At 38.4% G+C, this 21406-nt stretch overlaps 1 protein-coding gene across 1 annotated transcript in view; it reads right to left on the reverse strand.

The window, feature by feature from the left end:
• Positions 1 to 17196, reverse strand: part of STK24 (serine/threonine kinase 24) — a 28849-nt gene extending 11653 nt beyond the window's left edge. The window contains exons 1-5 of the mRNA XM_081326829.1: positions 16984 to 17196; positions 8919 to 9149; positions 1509 to 1565; positions 802 to 910; positions 559 to 716 (exon numbers count right to left, since the gene is read on the reverse strand). Coding sequence (XP_081182955.1) covers positions 559 to 716; positions 802 to 910; positions 1509 to 1565; positions 8919 to 9149; positions 16984 to 17028 — 600 coding nt within the window. The 5' untranslated portion in view covers positions 17029 to 17196. The remainder of the gene's footprint in view (positions 1 to 558; positions 717 to 801; positions 911 to 1508; positions 1566 to 8918; positions 9150 to 16983) is intronic.
• Between the last annotated feature and the right edge of the window lie 4210 nt (positions 17197 to 21406).

Here is a 21406-nt window from a genome sequence, read left to right on the forward strand (position 1 = left end):
GTATTCAAAATGAAGAAAATAATTTTAAATATGTTAGGGATGATTCTCATGACACACCAAGTCAATACCCTTGGAAGAATCTTTTACATACTTTCTCCATTTTTAATAATAGTCTTCATTCCAATAAAATAAAAATTTATTGGAATCCACAGGCCTCTTCTGTAAAGCTCATCTATTGCCTGAGCAGGGACTAGAAGACCTCCAAGGTCCCTTCCAACATCATCATCATCATCATCATCATCATCATCATCATCATCATCATCATCATCATTATATTATTATTACTACTACTACATTATTATTATTATTTAGACCAGCTCTCAATCTCCTACAATTTTCTGTCACAAAGATTAAGTTTCTAAAGCATTCTAGAATGTGACCGTAACTATAATGCAAACACATGGAAAATACAGATCTTTTCCAGCATTCCCACAGATGATTTGCCAAATGCACATTTGCACATCTCAGAGTGCAAAATACGTTTCTGTCTTCTTACAAAGATAAAAGAATACAGCTCTGAGTGATGCCTGAAAATATTAAGTAGCACATTAATCTTACCTTTGAATCATAAGCTGATTGCTTTATTACTTCTGGCGCCATCCAAAATGGTGTACCCACAAATGTATTTCTCTTTATTTGTGTATCAGTTAATTGTCCGGCTACACCAAAGTCTGCTAGCTTGACTTCCCCTTGTTCTGAGAGGAGCACATTAGCAGCTAGAAAATATTTTTAGAAGAAATTTGTAATTTGAAAAATTGAACTTAAATTGTTAAAATGCTAACAGAAGCCCAATAGTTTTACCTTTAATATCTCTATGAATTTTCTTTTCTGAATGCAAATAATCGAGTCCTTTCAGAATCTCTCTTAATATTGTAGCAATCTGGATTTCATCAAGTGAACCTGGTTCTAACTAGAAGAGATACATTATTTTCAGGACAAAAGTCCAAATAATCAATGATCAATAACTAAAAACAACGAAGTCCAATAAAGTACATTTTTATTTATTCTAATTTTATTTAAACTTGTTCTAATGCTCAACAATTCTGACAAGTTCAGGGATATCAACTAGCACAGTCACCCAGAAGCATATTTGCCTGAGAATGCACTTGGATTTAGGTCTTTCAGGTTTAACATGTTAATCCCTCAAATATTTATTTTTTGGGGTAGCAAACACGCATGTTTCTATGAGACCCATCCATGAATAGAGTTGCAGGGTATGGTTTGCAGGTGAAAGACCCATCCATCTGCACTTTTCACTAGAAAAATAAACGCTGTAATTTGATACCCATAAGCTAAATAGGTTTCTAATATTATTCAACCAAGATTTTTTCAGTAATGCATATATAATTCTCCCTTGCTACATGAATAATTAAAATTCTGTTTGTGAAATTTACATGTTCAGTGGCCATAGATCTATTTTTATGATGTATATAAGATATAAAAGCTACAAGACAATATTTAAAAATTCAGAAGAATTATAGAAATTGTAATAAAAACTGGTTACTTACAAGGTCAAGGGCAGATCCACCACCAAGGTATTCCATTATTATCCATAATTTTGTGTCCTGTTGATGTATACAAAATGACATTCAAATAATGAAAAAATAATGTCATCATAATTTTAAGTGTTTATTGTATTATGCCTGCTTCATATCATGTCTGTACTTAACAACTTAAAGGAAGCACATAGTGAATGACAAAATAAATATGATTTGCCACCATAAATAATGGCTTGTCATTATAAAATACACAGATATAGTTACAGGTAGTCCTCAACATATGATCACAGCTGGGATCAAGGTGGTTGTTAATTGAGTCGTGCCAAATTTTACAATCATTTTTGCCATGGTTTAGCAAACCACCGTGATTGTTAAGTGGAACATGCAGTCATTAATCGTATCCAGCTTCTCCCATTGATTTTGCTTTTTGGAAGCTGGCCGGGAAGGTTGCAAGTGGCAATCCCATGACCTTGGGACACTGCAACCATCATAAATCCATGCCAGGTGTCAAAGGCCTGAATTTTGATCATGTGATTTAGACGCAGTGAAGGTCAGTAAGTACAAGGACCAGTTGAAAGTAACAGTTTTCAGTGCCGCAACAATTCTGAACAGTCGCTAAACAAATGTTTGTAAGTCGAAGACCAATGTAGGTGTTATAGAATTAAAGGACAAATTTAGAGCTTACAATAAGCATTCAAAAATAACTGAGTTGTTAAGTTTTACTAGACAATGGAAGCAACTAAAAAAAACTGAATTTCAAATGCACAGAAATTTTTATCTTCTGCAAAATAGTCTTAGTTACAAGTCCTAATTTAAGTCATGAGATGCAACCACACTTTGGACTGAAAATTCCCTCGAAATTGCTTTTTTAAAGAACTTGTATTTTAAGCAACAAAGAAGCCTTGGTGTGAAAAAGCAAGCTGCCCTGTCATCTCATTCTCTGGCCTTGGACCTTCTTCACCTGACAGAATGGCTTTGGACTCAGATCAAAAGGATAGGCCAGTGGGAGGCCAGGCAGTCAAAGGAGCCAGGCAGGGTGAAGAAAGGGTAAGACAGATCAGGGAAGGGATAAGCTGGATAGGTGTGAACATGGTTCATTTCTGCGAATCTGTGTTTTTGATGGGGTGCATAGGGAACAGTCTCTTGCATTATTTGGGGAAAATCATTTATCATCTGTAGCAGCAATATAGAAAATGTATGCAACTTACTCAGCAACTGCATTGCTTTACTTATCTACAAAGTAGTCATTGGACTACTTGTTACAATCAAAAGAACAGTGAGTGTTCTTTAGAAATGGCTCTATGGTTGGGTTTCAAAGTTGAAAATTCAGTGAGATGCCATCTATACTGCAAATGGGAAAGTGAAATTATGGCATTAAAATACGTGCAGGCTAATATAAAGCAAGTAAGAAACTGGAAGGGACCCCAATCAATACAAAGCTGTAATAAAATATCATTTCAATGGCAAAAGATCAAGTAATCCTTGCTTATTTTCTTAATGAACATGATTGAAGACTTTAAGTGTTCTGCTCACATCCTTGTATTGCTAGAGGTTTAGTATCATTTAAAGAAAAAAAGCAAATTATCTTAGAGCCTATTGACTATGGCATGAGAAAAATAGGGAAGACCTAGAAGATGGATTTATTCTGCCTATTTCCTTCCCACTACATCTATATGTATTATAACGTCTCTCACACAGGACTTTATCCATCTAATGAAGAGGACACGAACAACAAAATAAGATGCCACAAGACTCCTTGTTTTGTTTTTATTAAAAGGACCTAATCCCAGATAACAAATGAGTCCTGTTTTTCAGCTATACTGAACCTAAGAACAGGGCAATAAGTTGCCTAAACCCACCTGAATTTTTAAGATCAGGTCTTTTGTTTTGTATTACCGGTATATTGTTTTACAAAAATCTCTAGATCTTTAATTATTTGACAATGCAAAAACTGAATGGCAAAGCAATCAGCTTCTAAGGACATGGTCAATTCTGGGATTTTTTGACATTAAATTGAAAGCCATGCATAGATCTACTTGTCCCTCTACTCTCACCTCAGCTTTCTTGATTTTCACAATCTGAAGGTAATGTTTTTCTCTATTCTTCTCCATGGCTAAATTCACCGATCTGGAAATCCTTGCCAATCTATAGCAACTGGCCAAAAATATACTACTACACTTAAATTTATTTTAGCCTGTTCTGCACTAAAGAACATGTTCAACAAACTCTTTCAAATTGACTTAGTCCATTAAGCTAAAGTTAAAAACAGCCTAAGGACACTTAACACTTCTCAGTTCAAGGGCATTCAGTATTAAAATTAAAATAGCCAATGCCAGACAGAACTCTCGTTCTTCAATATGACATTTGTAATTACTTAAAATACTTGCATACTCAATTCAGTAAATAAGGATTCTGAACACTAACATTAATAAAACAGGATTGGCAACTTATGGAATAGCGTTCCCCTAGAGATTCAGATACTCATGATCCTATTAGCTTTTCACAAGGCATGTTTTCCTAAAGATTTGGGTCAGGAGGTTAGCTGAATTCTGTTATTACTGATGTGTTTTTTATGAACAATGTTTGTCCTTGGGTGCCGGGGTTATGGTTTTCAAGTTTTTAAACCTTATATGCAAGTCTCCTGTGTGAGATGGGCAGTCATATAAATAAATAATAACCTGCGTATAACCCCAAAATCTCTTCTTCAGTCTCCAAAGATTCTTAAACCAAAACACAGCTTCCTAAAGAGAATGCTCCACTTTTTTTTTAATTCCCATTTATATCCCACCCTTCTCCGAAGACTCAGGGCGGCTTACAATCTAAGCACAAATCAATGTGCTTAGCAATAGCCTTCATTCTATGTATATGCCTGCTTATTAGGGCTTTCGCCCCCCCCCCCAAGCGGCATTATTACAAAGTCAGCTTATTGCCCCCAACAATCTGGGTCCTCATTTTACCTACCTCGGAAGGATGGAAGGCTGAGTCAACCTTGAGCCTGGTGGGATGCGAACCTGCACTAATTGCAGGCAGCTGGTGTTACTTAAGGAGGCATTAGCCCACTGCTCCACCAAGGCTCTTTTTAAAGTCAGGATAGGCTTCATCCATTTCTTTAAAAGAAGACCTGCCTTGCAGCGCTTGGAAACAATGCAGTAAACACATTTGGTTGTGTGGCTGTGTGCTTCCACAATAAAGGATATGTGGCAAGACTTTTTTGAGTAACACATACTGTTCATGACACATCTACCAAAGTAAAGATTTCATAGGAATTTAATACTCAGCTTCCGCTACCTTAGAACAACTTTAGTATTAGTATTAGATATGTGCATGCATATGTGTGTGTGCAAGTATCACATAAATACAAACACGTTTATCTTAATCTCTATTCTCAATTTATGAATTTTGACTAAGGGCAACACTGGAACCTTTCATGCAATATTTTTTACAAAAACAAAATTCAGATTTATTAACAAATATTTTGGATTACAAAATGTGGATTCGTGTTTCAAAACCAAGAATTGTTTCTTGTAATAAACTCAAAATAGAATCTTAAAAACCCACAGAAATAGAAGCATCTGCAGAGAAGAGCCTGCTTTGCCAGAAGAACAAGTAAAACCTGTATTTGTTCAGTCACCGCCGAAGCTGCAATGAGGTCAAATAGAACAGGAAAAAAGGGAACAGCAAGCATTTATGAAAACTTCTCAGTTCTGATATGGTGAATCAGCAGGACATCCTTGTCAATAATTGTGCACTAACTTTAAACATTAAAATGGTCTGGAAACTAAAAAAGGTTATACATATTAGATCCTTTTACCTAACAATACCCTTGAGAGATCTTTAATCTTTATTATTATTTAAACCCTTGGTATCACAATGATCAGCTGCCCTAAGATATTTGTATCTCTTTGAGGGGAAATATAGATCAACTTCCGAATGCTAATCCTTGGTGCTAGCTATATAAAATATCCTTGCAAGAAAATAAATATTAGAGTCTATCATGTTTAGTTTTCCCCTCAGCCACAAGGTCAACCACAAAGGAAAATGCACATCTTGACAAGCAATGAAGAATACATTTGGCAAACCATAACTTACAGTTGGAGACTTATAAGGAAGCTGTAACACGAATAGCTTCAACGTGATAGGAAAGTAATATTCATATGAATGTTTATTAGTAAAACCAATCAATTTGTTAAATTGGATTCTTAGTCAAACTTTGAATTTTATCTACATTATTACGGCATAAAAACCACTACAAAAGACCTGATCTGCCTAAACAACATATTTTCTCTATCTTTCTACATTACAGTAAAATCTAATATACAAATAGGGAGCTGTAGACTTAAAATGTATGGTCTTTATGCACGAATCATACTATACAATTGTTGCTTCTTTTTTTAAGGATTTCAAAATTTGTGGCATGCAACAAAATTGGCTAAAAGTGCAGCCATCTCTACCATTCTGACATTTTAAATTTCATAATTTATTGGACAATTATTTCCTTGCTACTTTTTAGTTATAGCGTTCAGCTTTTATTGACAGGCCTAAAGCTATGCTTTGATTTTGTTTATTTCCTTTTCCCCCCTGTAAATAAGGCAACATTCCCTTAAAGATGGTCCACACTTAGGACTATTCAGACCAGCAACTCTATAGCTAAACAAAACATTATGTGTATGATTGAGTTATAATGTCATTTCCCATTTGGTCATTAAGCAAATCACCATGGGTTATTAAGCAAGACATCACGTGACCATGAATAAGATTTTTACTGCTGGCTTCTCCATTGACTCTGCTTGTTTTGAAGTGCACAAATAGCAATCAAATTACCATGGGACACTGCCACAGTCATACATGTGAGGATTGATTGCAAAAAGTACTTTTTCTGTACCATCATAACTTCGAACAATCGCTAAACAGGGTACTCATTAAGTAAGGTATACCTATAATACAATCCCACAATCAGTCCCATATGACCAATCCAACAAATTCAGAAAGTATCTACTGTACTTCCAACTGGAATATAATCACCCATATATCCGCAGAAAAGCAAAAAATAAAAAGGGAAAACAAGCAGAAACAAACTAGATAATCCTAAATTTGTCACTGTTCTATTATGCTATACCAGGGATAGGCAACCTTGGCTCTTTTATGACTCATGGACTTCAACTCCCAGAATTCCTGAGTCAGAGTTGAAGTCCATGAGTCATAAAAGAGCCAGGGTTGCCTACCCCTGTTCTATACATAACTTAGTTTTTTAGAATCTCTTAAAAAAGGCCCTTTATGGAAGACTTATAATAAAGGATTTAAGGTTATCGCAACAGTCCCTAGATTCTATATCTGTAGTGACATCATAAGCCATTCACTTCACTTTGAACATCTATCATTAAGCATCACCCGCACAACTGTCTTTCCAAAGCAGTCAAGAGCTTCAGATACTTTTATTCTGCGTGCTATCTTACATTTCCAACATAGTTCTCTCTATAAGCTTTGAGATATATGACCCATCTGACTTCAGTAAGCCACAGTTTTGTGCCAACTGGGTTCTGAGAATATTTTATTTAACATCTATTATCTTCTGTAAATTATATTTCTAAAAGGTTTGTGGCTATTTTGAGAATTGCTTATTTTGTCTACATTTCTTCCCTAAGTCTGTAAGTGGGCATTTAAGAGCACAAGGCAGTTTGACACTTTAGCCCCACCTTCTGGGAAAATAGAAGAATGAAACAGAAATGATCCGTTTTAAGGTCTCTTATGAAGGACAACTATACTGCAGACACATGTCTGATACTGTTTGAGGAAAGCCATGAAATCCCATTGTACCTTGTTGGATTAGTGCAAAAGAAAAAAATATCTGAAACCAGGAATTCCTAGTCATTGTGGTGGTAGGGAAAGCAACAATGATCCAATGCTTAGCCCATCCATGCTATTATTATGCTGATCCTCTTCCTAGACTTAGTTTAAATATAGACACAGACTACATAGTGTTAGTGTACTACAGGTGAAAAACAAAATTCAAACAGTAACTGAAATGTTCTGTGCACTGACATGATTCTCCAAGACAGACCTAATGACCTTCAAGAATTTTTATCTAATTCTACAAGTTGAGAACATTTTGTTCTCCAAAACTACAAAACTCACCCATGATCTGTTTCTTTTAATACCAAACTGCAGAATTTCTACAGCGAAATGCAGCCACTTTTCCAATTTATACCGAGCTCTATTTCTACACTCACAGGCCCCTGAACGTTCAAGGCAAGGTCTTAAAGATTGAAGCACAAAACCTGGACACACTATTAGCAACTGAGAATTACCTATGGTAACTCTGCCTCGGCTACTATCTCTCTAGACATTTGCAAAAAGAAGAACCATGCACATATCGTGGCCACTGGTACCTGATGTCACATGAGCCCTACAGGAATTTCCATGATCCAGAAATCGACTCTTACACTTCTGACCACATATCTGAAAAATCCACCATTGTCCACTCCTATACATTCCTAAGTGTTAGACTAGATATAATCTAAAATTTATTGCATCAAGAATTACTAGGAGCTTCCGCTTTGCTCCTTCAAATTCTACATCAAAATTATTATTTATTTGATTTATATCCACCTTAACTATCTTAGTTACCTTCAGGATAGACAACTTAAAAATATCAACCTAAATAAAATCTAATAAAAGCAGTTACAATCAACTATTATCTTATTCTGATGAACAAGGAAGCCAGCTGGCTAGGAAGACTTTTCTTAACCACAGTAATATTTGGTACTGAGAATATCACCTAAGGGAAGTACATTCCATAGTAAGAAGCAAACGGGTACCCACCAAACAAGTTAGGAAAACTTTTAAGAGAGCCTTTTTGGCTAATCTTAATGTCAAGAAAACTTCAACAGTGAGGGAGACAGTTGCTGAAATTGTCAGATCATAAGCTATTTAAACGCAAAACCAAATCTTCTGAGGCTTACCAAACTAAGGAAACTTTTAGTGTTGGTGAAGGGTATTGCAAATGAAAAGAGACAAGAAATGAGCTTTGTGCAAAAGGACCTCCCTAGCTGCAGGAACAACCTGCAAAATGAGTCAGGACTATCTTGCATTCTGGATGCTTTCCAAATGACAACTGCTAAGATTCTTCATAAGGAAACTAGTAATTAAAAGGTTAAATTAGCACTGACATTGTATTTATTCATACACATATGCATGTATATAAACATATATACACCCTCTCTAAATATTCTGACTTTATAAGCACACAGGTATTTTCAGCATATGTTGATGTCTCTACATAAACGAACAGAAAGGTCTTACAGAATGAATGAATGTTTCATTTTGTCTAGGCTTCAAAATGTCAGATGGCTTCATTTCATTATAGGTGTTTTACAAATACTCCAATTCATAAAATAGGCACACTGCGAAGTCAAGACTTACCTTTAAATAAGATCCATAATATTTGGTGACATATGGACTGTCACACTGACTGAGAACTGTTATTTCTTGCTGTATATCTTCTATTTCATCTTCAGCTTCTTCAAGATCAATAATTTTTATAGCAACAACTTTCTGTGTTCGATTGTCAATGCCTTTAAAAACTTCACCAAACGAACCTTTGCCAATCTTCTCCAGTTTTGTAAAGAGTTCTTCTGGATCTGCCTTCAAATTCTGGAAGAAACATTTAAATGAACATAATAAAGTTGAGGTTACTGAATTCTAGATTCTTCCACAGAATGGAAGAAATTCCAGAAACAAGAAATATAAAGGACTCAAAACAATGGACCCATGAAAAATAAAGCAGAAGTAGAAAAAATTAGATTTGCTCTTAAAAAAATATAGGATCATTATATTTGGGGGTTTGTAAAACTGAAAGACTTCAGCAAACAACCAGGATGTTGGTTAAAAACAAAACAATAATACAAGGGGAAGTGAGGGACAAAGGTAAAGAGAAGGCAAGGGTATGTTCTTCTGTCTTGGCCATTACAATTCTATCTCCGCAATTATTTTGAAAACTGAACTTTACACACTATTTATTAAATGTTTGCCACCTATCTCACCAATTTAAAAATCGACCTACAAACACGATAGTATAATTTTACTTCTTTTTTCAATAAGCATCTAAAATTACAACAAAAATACAGTTTCACACTATGGGGTCTATTATTAAATATACCTGTACTGTCATTGGTCTTTTTATTATAAATAAAAGGGAGCGGATTGATCACAGCCAAGTGTAACTTAAAACATTCCACAAAGTTAACACCATTATTGAAGTTCCATTATTTAACATTAAAACACCATCCATCTTTGGAAGGGTTACAAATCTTCATAGGTAACAGCCATAAATTGAAATAGTGGAAATTTTGTAAATAAGAACAAAGGATTAGGAAATCAGCTCAAAAAAAAAATAGCAAACAATCCTCACACTGGAATAGACCTGCCACTGTGACTTCCACAGAATTGATCCACATCATCAGCTACTGGAAGATGTATTTTAATTAGTCTGTTTTTGTTTTCAATATTTTTGCAAAAGCACAGAATGAATATATTTGATTTATAATAAAAAAAGTATCTAAGCAGTTTAACTCTAGTTTGGCTGATGACAAGAAAATGTAAGCAGGATTGAACCACCACGAGGTCCCTATGGGTTCCATGGTTGAAACTTAGAAAAAAAAATAGCACTTCCTGGAAGCAGCAGTACTAAACCATTATTGTCAAAATAATAATGTGATCATACTCATGAAATCAGCAAGAGTCAGTTCACACACCCAGAAAGTCTTTTCCTTTTATGGTTTTGTGCCATAAGCCTTTTGGAGAAAAGTCTGGATCTATTCTCAGAAAAATGTATTTAAATGCATAGATCTAGGAATTATTACAAAGGAAACCAACCAAACACTCATAGCAAATATGTAATATAAAAATATATGTGTTTCATTATGGTAACAAAGCAATACAACTATGATAGTTTATAGTTAGATTTATTGATGTTAATGAATATGTTTAGAGGTCATAAATTCCTTTTTCTTGCATTCATTATTGAAGGAAAAGTAAAATTTCAGTTAGTTTAGTCAAAATAATTTAATCAATCTTTTTTCTACCCATGTACAGAGAAACCCTCAGACTTAAGAAATCCAGGTTTGCGTCACACACTATGTGCAATTATAAGTAGTTCTCAACTTACAACTGTCCATTTAATGGCCATTCAAAGTTACCGAACTGAAAAAAATGACATATGACCATTTTTCACATTTATGACCATTGCAGCATTCCACAGTCACATGATCAAAATTCAGGACACTTGGCAACTACTCGTGTTTATGACTGTTGCAGTGTCCTAGGGTCATGTGATCACCTTTTGCAACCTTCTGACAAGCAAAGTCAATGAGGAAGCCAGATTCATTTAATAACTTTCTTACTAACAGCTGCATTGATTCTCTTAACACCTATGGCAAGAAAGGTCATAAAATGGGGCAAAACTCACTTAACAAATGTCTCAATATCAGAAATGCTGGGCTCAATTGCAAAATTGAGGACTACCTCTACAATTATGCACAGCGCAAATCATAGTTGGCCAATTAGCACCTGCATAGGGAGGTGGGTAATTTTATTTTCTCCATAAAGATAGTCCCCAACTTGCAACCACAAATGGGACTGGAATTTGCATCCCTAAGTGATACAATCATAAAGCAAAATGTCATGTGACTTGGAAACCACAATTCCAGTCCTGGGTCCAAAGAGGAGCCAGCAAAAGCAATAAGGCAAAGCAAAAGTGGGTTGGGGAACTGGGAGAGAAGGCAGCTGGGTGAATGAATGTTTGCTGGTGCTTCCTGGGTACTGAGGCTTAGTGCTAAATGGGGTAGGCTAGGTTGGCCATCACTTCCAAAGGCTGCTGTGGCTTTCCACTGTGCTGTGACTTAGGAGCTTCTTGTAGTCCTAAAGCCACATGGTTCTGAGTCTGCCTGCAAAGCAGGGTGCAGAGTGCAGGTGGCTAAAAGAGCAGAAATGGGGAGGGGATAGGCTGGTGGGGGGAGCTGAAGTGCAAGTGGGCTACCAAGCACCCAAATTTTGATTACCTGACTGAAAATCCTAAAACTTTGGAGATGGATCGTAAGTTGATTATTTTTTTTCAGTGCTACTGTAACTTTGTACAGTCACTTAACAGTTGTAAATCAAGGATTATCTGTATTGCCAAATAATGACCTAACCCAGGTTGAAGGCATCATGTATAGCAGGCATGTCAAACTGCCGGCCCCATAGGCCGGATGTGTCACACCAAAACTGCACCCACCCCATTGCCGGCAATGGGGAAAAAGTCCCGATACATCGTGTGACGTCACATGACGTTGCGAGTTTGACATGCCTGATGTATAGGATGAAGAAAGACTAGCTCATCTCTCAGATCCTAAACTCTTTTATACACCATGAAGAGGAAACAGCTCAGTAGAGGTAGTCCTCGACTTACAGCAGTTCATTTAGTGACCGCTCGAAGTTACAATGGCACTGAAAAAAGTGACTTATGATCATTTTTCACACTTATGACGGTTGCAGCATCCCCATGGTCACGTGATCAAAATTCATACCCTTGGCAACTGGTTCATATTTAGGATGGGTCATGTGATCAGCTTTTGTGACCTTCTGACAAGCAAAGTCAATGGGAATCCAGATTGACTTAACAACCATATTATTAACAAATGCAATGATTCACTTAACAACTGTGGCGAGAAGTCGTAAAATGGGGCAAAACTCACTTAACAAATGTTTCACTTAGCAACATAAATTTTGGGCTCAATTATGGCCGGAACTTGAGGACTACCTGTACTGTCAGAGGCATGGCTCCACTTAGTGGTTATTTCTAACCTCATTTCTTTGGAGAATAAATGTCTACTTAAGCATAAGCATCAATTCAGGTTTAGACAACAATCTGTCTCACAGACTGTGGAGAAGAATGCTGGGAATTTGTCCTGACAGCCAAAGGTTTTCCAATTTGTCTTAATCTGATAGATTAAACACTGAAGCAGGTGGTAAAGAAACAAAGTGCAAACTGTAAACAGAAAACTGATAAAGCATCAAGATGATATTGAAATTGTGGCTTTGAACAGTTAGCAAGTAATTTATAACCATACTGCATGAAAGACTATTCAGGATATAAAATTCCTTGTCCAATAGGCTTTTTGGTGCTAATCCTAATAGATATAAAAGGTAAAGGTTCCCCCGCACATGCGTGCTAGTCGTTTCCGACTCTAGGGGCCGGTGCTCATCTCTGTTTCAAAGCCGAAGAGCCAGCGCTTGTCCGAGGACATCTCCGTGGTCATGTGGCCGGCATGACTAGACACCAAAGGCGCACGGAACGCTGTTACCTTCCCACCGGAGCGGTCCCTATTTTTCTACTTGCATTTTTACGTGCTTTCGAACTGCTAGGTTGGCAGAAGGCTGGGACGAGTAACAGGCGATATACACAAAAATCCAACATGCCAAATATAAATATAATGCTTTGATTGAGTTGACTCTGTGTGTGTATAGGACAAGATAATGATAGTGATGGTGATATCTAAATTCCTAAATTTCCTTTATCATGGATTTCAAGGTAATATATACACAGAACCGGGTCTACATAGTTTCAGCAAAGTTCCTGTATTTTTAACTTGCTCTTTGATTAATCCTATTTAAAAGTAAATCCTATTTTAAAATATTAAGAACCCAAATTAATTAAGCAACAACCACGCATTGGAAAGTCCCCAGCAACTGAATAGTTTGTTCCCTTTCCTCAAGACAACTGGAACACAAAATGATTCACCTCAATCCAACAAAATGGTGTTGAAAGGAACGCACAGAAAATCAGTACATAAACCCTATATTCCCTTTCATTTTGAACAATGACATTATGATTCTAGGCACAAGAGCTTGTGGAAGAAATGGAAAAATAAAAATGAATATAAATAAATAAATCAAAAATTTTAAAAAAGAGCTACACAAAGCATTTTAAAGAGGCATTTCCCAGAATATTTAAAATAAAGCAAGGATCTCTCTTTGGTGCATTAAACTAGCTACATCTTTTGCAAAGCTCACCTGTCCTCAACCATCTCAATGTGTGTGTGTACAAGCAACATTTCCTAGTAATCCCAGTGAAACTGTTACCTGCAAATGCACACACAGGCAACTGGGGACAGATAACAATACATTTAAAGATTAGTGCTGTAATAAAATAACCAGATGCATTTTCTTTGGACAGGCAAGTCTTTTTACAAGTAGTAGTAACTTTTTACATTTCATCTTTACCTAGAAGTGCACAAAATCCTAGGGATGTACTGCTGAAATAGCAATAAAAATAAAAAATATACAGATACATATTCATCTGAGAGAGGAGGTAAATAAAAAGGATGCAGATTTACCTATTGCACTGATTTTGCCCTTTTTGTGCTTCCCGAAATGTAAGAAATTTTACTGTGAAAAGTTACTTAAGGTCCACTAAAATAAAGCTGGGGAGTTAATTATCTATCTCCATTGTGTGGTCTTTGTGCTTGATTTTATTGTACTGACTGCGTTTAACAACTATATGGGTTGGCTTAACTGGGAACCTCTGAAGTATGTAATTTTGATAAATAAGCAAACAATGTTGCTTTAACCAGTCAGATGTCCCCTCCAGGTATGTTCAACTAAAGTTTCTATCAACCTCAGGCACCATGGCCTATACTGGTAATTAGGACAGAAATTGCATTACAACACACCTGGAAAACATTTGAAAATGATTACATAGCAGATTATTTCAGATGAACAAGAGGGAATATTTTCCAAAGGTTTCAATTGTGAGGACTTTTCTCCCTTAAGTTAACTAATATAAGAAATGTAGGCTAGGAAGTTTTGAAGAATTGGTAGTTTCAATTTAAGATATGCAAAGCGTTAAAAATAAAATACAAGTACCGGTAGTCCTCAACTTACAACCATTTGTTTAGTTACATCTTAAGTCACGACAGCACTGAAACAAGTGACTTACGACCATTTTTTCCAATTATCACCCCTGCAGCATCCTCATGGTCATGTGAACAAAATTTAGTCACTCGGCAACTAAATCATATTTATGATGGTTGCAGTGGCCAGGGTGATGTGATCACCTTTGGCAATTTTCTGACAAGTAACAAGTCAATGGGGAAGCCAGATTCACTTAACAACTGTGTTACTAACTTAATAACTGCAGTGATTCATTTAACAACTGTGGCAAGAAATATCATAAAATGGGGCAAAACTGACTTTACAACTTACTTAGCAATGAAAATTTTGGGCTCAATTGTAGTCATAAATTGAGAATTACCTATATAGAATATAGTTGCAAAAAATTAAGACAATAAATTTAAAATGTAAAATAAAAGGACTTACTATAGGAAGATATTGTGGAATAATATTGAAAGCTCTTAGAGAAATGATTTAAAATAATTGAGATATAAAGTGCTATTTACAAATTATACTGTGGAGGGTAGAAGACTAACAGGTAAGCTATATGTAATTTTCTGATACAACTTGACTAGGTACAAGATTGATTCATTTTAAAAAGCATATTTAAATATAGCTGTATTTGGATATAATAGATTTGTCAATGTTTTAAATCCTTTTTGATGGTATGTTGGATAGGTTAAACAAATTACATTTTTATAAAATAAAAATGTCCTATTTTTACCGTTTACAATTTAACATCAGGGTAAATCTCACTTTCACCAACAATTATACCTATATGTCAAATCATGTAAACCATGTTGAATCCAGGTGATAACACAGAACTCCAACACTCCCCACAGAGGCTCCTGGAAACTAATCATAAATAATTGTTTTTTGTACTATGATCCTGGATCCATCAGTGCAGTGAACTCTAAGACAGCTTACCTGCCAGGTAAGAGCAATGTATGTAGGCATAATTTATTTTGGCCCAATTTGATTCATACTTCTTAGATTCCTTGCCCAATTTAAAACAAAATAAAATTCCTTTGTTTTTACTCCTTTTGTGCTAGTTTGATTTGTACTGTACACAATGCTGTAAGAGATACATGTGTATATCAGATATACACAACCCTTGTTTATCAGAGCCCTCCAGTACAGGTTATTGGAGGAGGCAGCAGAGTATGAAAAATAACCAAAAGATAGGAGAAAACAGAAAACATGGAATCTTCATAACTTCTTCTTAGTCAAACACTGATAGGATCTAACTTCAGGTTCTGATTAATGTCTTTAAAAAAGATGAAGAAGGTGACCTTTGAGAGGAACTATGAGAAAAATCAATGATCTGAGCAGAGGATCTTGCACATGTAACAAGCTTGAGGTCAGAGAAATTGGGTAATATTCTGGATACTATACAGAGTCTGTTAATTGAGGAAAAACTATCTTTTTAACTGATGGTTCAACACTCGCCACCCCCCTTCCCTCTTTGATGAACTGGGGACAAGGTGAGGACTGTCTTCTTCTACAACCACATTTCAGAGCTCTGGAATTCACAGGCTTCCTAAAGTACACAAGTCATTAATCGAGTTATCAGGCCCAGCAAGTCCTAGAATTCAATTTTTAAAAAAAAAAAAAGATACAGTACCCTGGAAGTACACTACATAGTTTTTTTTCTAGCTACATTTTCCCTATTGCCATTCAATCTCTCCAATGTATATTACACAGCACAAATACCACTTTTAAAGCATAGCCATCAAAGTAGAAGAGCCTGAAAAGATCCTTATTAGTGATTTTCCTTCACAGGTCCATTTTAAGCTCTCTGCCCATCCCCAAGAATTACCTCAGGAATGACATCCCAATGCTGCCTTCCTACATCTTGATTTTGCTAACCAATACCAAGCAAAAGAGCAACTGAAGATACAAAGCCTCTAAGAGAGAGAGAGAGAGAGAGACAGACAGAAGGAGTGGGGGGGAAAGGGAGAGATGGATCCCCAAATAACATCTGCGGTGTCCTCTAAATTCAGCTCCAAATGAGAAGCTGGGCACGTCCACAAATGAGCAGCGCAGGACGCCCTGAAGGTCAACCCTTCTTCCAGCTGATCAAGAGGGCTCTGCAAAGGTGGTCTGTTGTTGTTGTGTGTTTTTTTTGCCAACCCCACACTTGCGCAGGGACGCTCCCCGGGCAACTTAGTGGGCAAGAGAGGAGGCGAGTGGGGCAACCCGCTCTCCTCGCCCTCCCTCGTTGCCAGGGGCGCAACTGGAAGAGTGGCCGCAGCCACCAGCAGCCCCCGCCTCCCCTCCCCGCACGTGCCTCCCCCCCCCCCCGCCGCCCGCCCGCCCGCCTTCCCCAGCCCTCTCCCCGCCTGCTGCCGGCGCCCCTTCCAGAGCTGCGACCCCGCGAGCCAGGAACCTCGTGCCAGCCCCCCGACCAGAGAGCCGCAGCGAGCCCCACCAACCCCTCCTCCCGCCAGGACCCCAGAGCAGCTTCAAGGCCAAGCAGGGGAAGCCAAGGAGGTCGATGTACGCGCGCGCGCGCGTGTGTGTGTGTGTGTATTGGGGGGGGGGGCTGCTTACTCACCTGCATCCCCGGCAGGCCAGGCTGCTGGACAGGGGAGTGAGCCATGATGACGGAAGCGGCAGAAGCAGCGCTGCTCTTCTTCTTCCTCCTCCTCCTCCTCCTCCTCCTCCTGCCCCCCTGGCGCCCCCTCCCCCTTCCAGCAGCTCCAGGCAGGACCCGAAGGATTTCACATCAGCCTCCGCTCTGCACAAGCCAAGCCTCCGCTCCCCTCCGCCCCCCCCCCCCTTCCCCGCCAGAAAGAACCACGGACCGAGTACGGAAGGAACGTGAGAGAGGAGGCTGGTTGGCTGCTGGGCTGCGTGCGTGCGCGCGCGCACAACAGCCGGGTGGGAAAGGAGGAGGAGGAGGAGTCAACGCGGCCCCGCCTCCTGACGGACGGTGGCGCGGGGGAGGGGGGAGAACGCCGCGAGTGGGGGGAAAACGCGAGCCGGAGGAGGAGGGCGGCGCGCGGGGTTTTCCGGGTTTATCTGCCCCCCCCGTGCGCGCGCGCGCGCCCAGCTGCGCCTTGGGAGACCTTTTTATTTATTTTATTTATTTTAATTATTTCTCGATCAAGGTGGACCCGTCGAAGGGAAAGGCTGGGGCTCCTCTCTGCTTCTGCAGGAGGCCCTAATCCGGCGGTGTCCAAAGGAGGGAGCGGTGCGGGGGCATCTTGAACGCTCTTGATTCCCAGCCACGTGTCGCAAGATAAAAGGAGCCGCTTTGCCCTGTACCGCTCCGAGGTGCTTTTCTGTATGCCCGAGCTGGCCCACCGCGGTGCTTTTCTGGGGTTCCCCCGAGTCCTAACGAGCTCTGACCCGCATACTTCGCCAAGGTCAGCTCCGGTGCTTGGCGCTCGCTGCGACCTGAAGGGCCGCGGTGGAGATTCCGATGGAAACCCGCCGGCTATCTCTGCAAGAGAAGCGCCCGGAGAGACTTCGCCCTCTAACGCGGGCAGCAGCTCTGTCCTCGAATTGCCCCCTCGCTGCTGACCCCCCGGCCGGAGGGAGCGCCCTTGAACGGCCGCAACCTGGAAGCGAGCTAGGAGGAGGAGGGCTGGGCCGCTTTCTGCTCGCCTCTCGCCGCCTTGGCCGCAAAGGGCCACCTTGGCCGGCTGTAGCTTCCAGGGGTCTTCAAACTTGGCCCTTTTATGACTTGTGAACTTCAACTCCCAGAATTCCTCAGCCAGCCATGCTGGCTGAGGAATTCTGGGAATTGAAGTCCACAAGTCATAAAAGGGCCAAGTTTGAAGACCCCTGCTCTAGCCCGAACGGGCACCTGTGCCTGCCGGGGGGCTCCCAACTCGGGACAGGTGCAGGCGACAAGAAAAACCTGTAGGCAGCTTTTTTCCAAGGGCTGCGGGCTTTCCAGTTCAACCCGATGGTCAAATGAGCCCCTTCAGTGCTGGAAGGGTTCAGTTTTTTTTTCTTTTAATTGACCAAATTTGGAATAAGACCCGTTTCACCCTCTCCTTGGAATACAAGGGCCTTACTTTGGCTTTTTAAAGTGTGCTGCTCAGGTTGAGCCCAACAGTTCTGTTGTTAAGTGAGGCATTTGTGAAGTGGATTTTGCCCCATTTTTCGACCTTTTCTAATATTTTCCTGCCTCAGTTGTTAAATGAATGACTGCAGTTAAGTTGGTGACACAGTTCTTAAGTGAATCTGGCTTCAACCGTCATAAATATGAGTCAGTTGCCAAATGTCTGCATTTTGATCACATGACCTGGGCACTGCAAAGGTCATAAATGAAAAAAACCTGTCATAAGTCACTTTTTTCAATGCCATTGTAACAGTCATTAAATGAATTGTTAATCAAGGACTACCTGTATGTTACTGCAGTCCCTTTTTCAAATATCCTGTGATGGTTAATGTTCTGATGTGTTTTATTGTTTGCTCCTTAAAATATAAATAAAAATTACTGTTTGCTCTTTTTTTTAGCTTAATAGCAGGATGGATAGAGAAGTCGAATTCCCAGGTTGCTTTGGAATAGGGATGATCCTGAAATAAGTTTAATTCACTGTTGTGCACTTCTGTCTCGTTTGGATCTGTCTTCATTATTAGATACATGATTTTATCCTGTTTCAGAAAGTTGTTAATGTAGAGTGAGGAGAGAGATCCAGGATGCTGGAAAATCAAGGGTCAAACTTACTTGCTTACTGAGATCTTTTTTGTTAATACAAAAAAAGGAGAAACTTTATCTTCATTACTGATGGGAGGATTTTCTGAGGAAAAAAATGGTTACAGCCTGGTAGAGTTGGCCCATTCCAAGTATTACCATTTCTCTAATCTATTTCATTACAAAATAGTGAACCTATGCATCATAATACATATATTTTCACGCACACAAAATGCAGCTGGGTAATATTAGGGAATAATTCGATTACCAAAAAGCATGCTTTGATTTTCTCAAATTCCTGTGAACCAGCATAATATTTGTACCTTTTTGATCTCTAGGTTTTGCCATCCATTTTTAGTATATTTTTAATGATCTAGAGTCTGCAAAAATAACATCATAGTTTCTGATTTTGACATTCTGACAAAGCATGGTCCAAGAGATTCCATGGTTGGCCCCATTCCTAGCGACGGTTTGGTTTGGTTCAAGGTTTGGTTTGGTTCACCTATCACATAGTGGTGCTTAAAAGTTGGTGAATTTTCAATATTTTTGCATAAATCTGACATTCAGTGTGATTAATTCTCTACACAAGTCCTAAAAATAGATAAAGAGAATACAATTAAACAAGTCAAAAATATTAGACTTCTTCGTTTATCTCTTGTGGAAAATTGTTTAAAGCTACACATTTGCTTATATGGATTAACAGTAATTAATGAATACTAAAATTAATCAATGTTATGTAATTTCCATGGAACTGTTTTCCTTGAGATATAATTACTGGTAGTCTTGATTTAGAACAGTTCATTTAGTGACTGTTCAAAGTTAAATGACACTAAAAATGTGACTTACGACCGTTTTTCACAGTTACGATCTTTGCAGCATCCTCATGATCATGTGATCAAAATTCAGATGCTTGGCGACTGGTTCATATTTATGATGGTCATTGTGTCCCAGGATCACATGATCCTCTTTTGCGATCCTCTGACAAGCGAAATCAATGAGGAAGCCAGATTCACTTAACCAGGTTACTCCCTTATCAACTGCAGTGATTCACTTAACTGTGGCAAGAAAAGTCATAAAATGGGGCAAAATTCACTTAACAAACGGCTCAATAACAGAAATGGTTGGCTCAATTGTGGTCGTAAGTCGAGGACTAATTGTATATATAACTTATTGGTGAAATATTGATTATAGTAATGGATAAACTAACACATGCTGAACTATAACATAATTAAAATAATTAGTTTGGCTTAATGAGAAAAAAAGGAAGCCAAGAAACTTTTTTTATTCTCATTTGAGGAGCTTAACATTTTTCATTTTTTAGAATTTATACAAATTATAGTAACATGGAATTTTTGGAATTTTAAATTCTGGATTGATTGTTTCAATTGTTCCCCTCTGTTCATTTACGTTTATCTGCCTCATTAATGAAATACTCATACTACCTATATGAGTGTCATTGTGCAAATGCTGCAAACTTCATAATTGACATCTTTTGTATGATAATGTAGTGATTTTCTCACACACACACACACACAAACAACCCTGCTGCATTTGAAGGCTCTTTTTCTTCCCTCCCAGCCCTGTTGCATGGAAACAGATGCATGCAATCTGATATAATGCCATATTTGCTGGCCCCTCCATATTGTGTATTTGCTCTGCAATCTGAGAAAGAACTTGGAACTTTGCTTACTGTTAATTCTTGTATTCATAATAAAGCCATCTAGAGTATAATACTTTTGGTTATCAAGGAGCAAGTTTTAATTGTTTCTTCACAGAACTGGTCCCTGGTGCTCAAAAGGTTGGGGACCTCTGTACTAGAAAACCTGTGACCTATTGGGTCATTGTTTCAGAGATATTTCCTTACCAGATTCCGCAATTCCTTCAACAATGGCAGAGCTTCTAATGTACTGGAAAAGTTCTCAAAGGTTCAGGGTGATATTCACAGATGAATCTGCTTTTAAAGTAGCCCACATTGAACTGTTTAGTACTGTCAAACATTAGGAGTCAGCCATAGAAAATGTTTTATGACATTTTGTATTGTGTCATAAAAAAATTGTTAATTGTTTTATGAAATTTAAAAATGTGCCAAATTTCAATTTCAGGAGAGTCATAAGTCCTGGATTTTGGATGCTTTCTGTAAGTTTAGCCCATTTGAAATAACTTGGTTGAAAAGGTTTTGTATTTTGTCTGTGATGCACCACTTTAGAATATTAGAATAGAATAGAGTTGGAAGGGACCTTGGAGGTCTTCTAGTCCAGCCCCCTGCTCAAGCAGGAAAACCTATACCATCTAGACAAGTGACTGTCTAGCCCAGGGGTAGGCAACCTTG

This window comes from Vipera berus (genome assembly GCF_964194415.1).
Source record: "Vipera berus genome assembly, chromosome: 4".
NCBI classification, from domain to species: Eukaryota; Metazoa; Chordata; class Lepidosauria; order Squamata; family Viperidae; genus Vipera; species Vipera berus.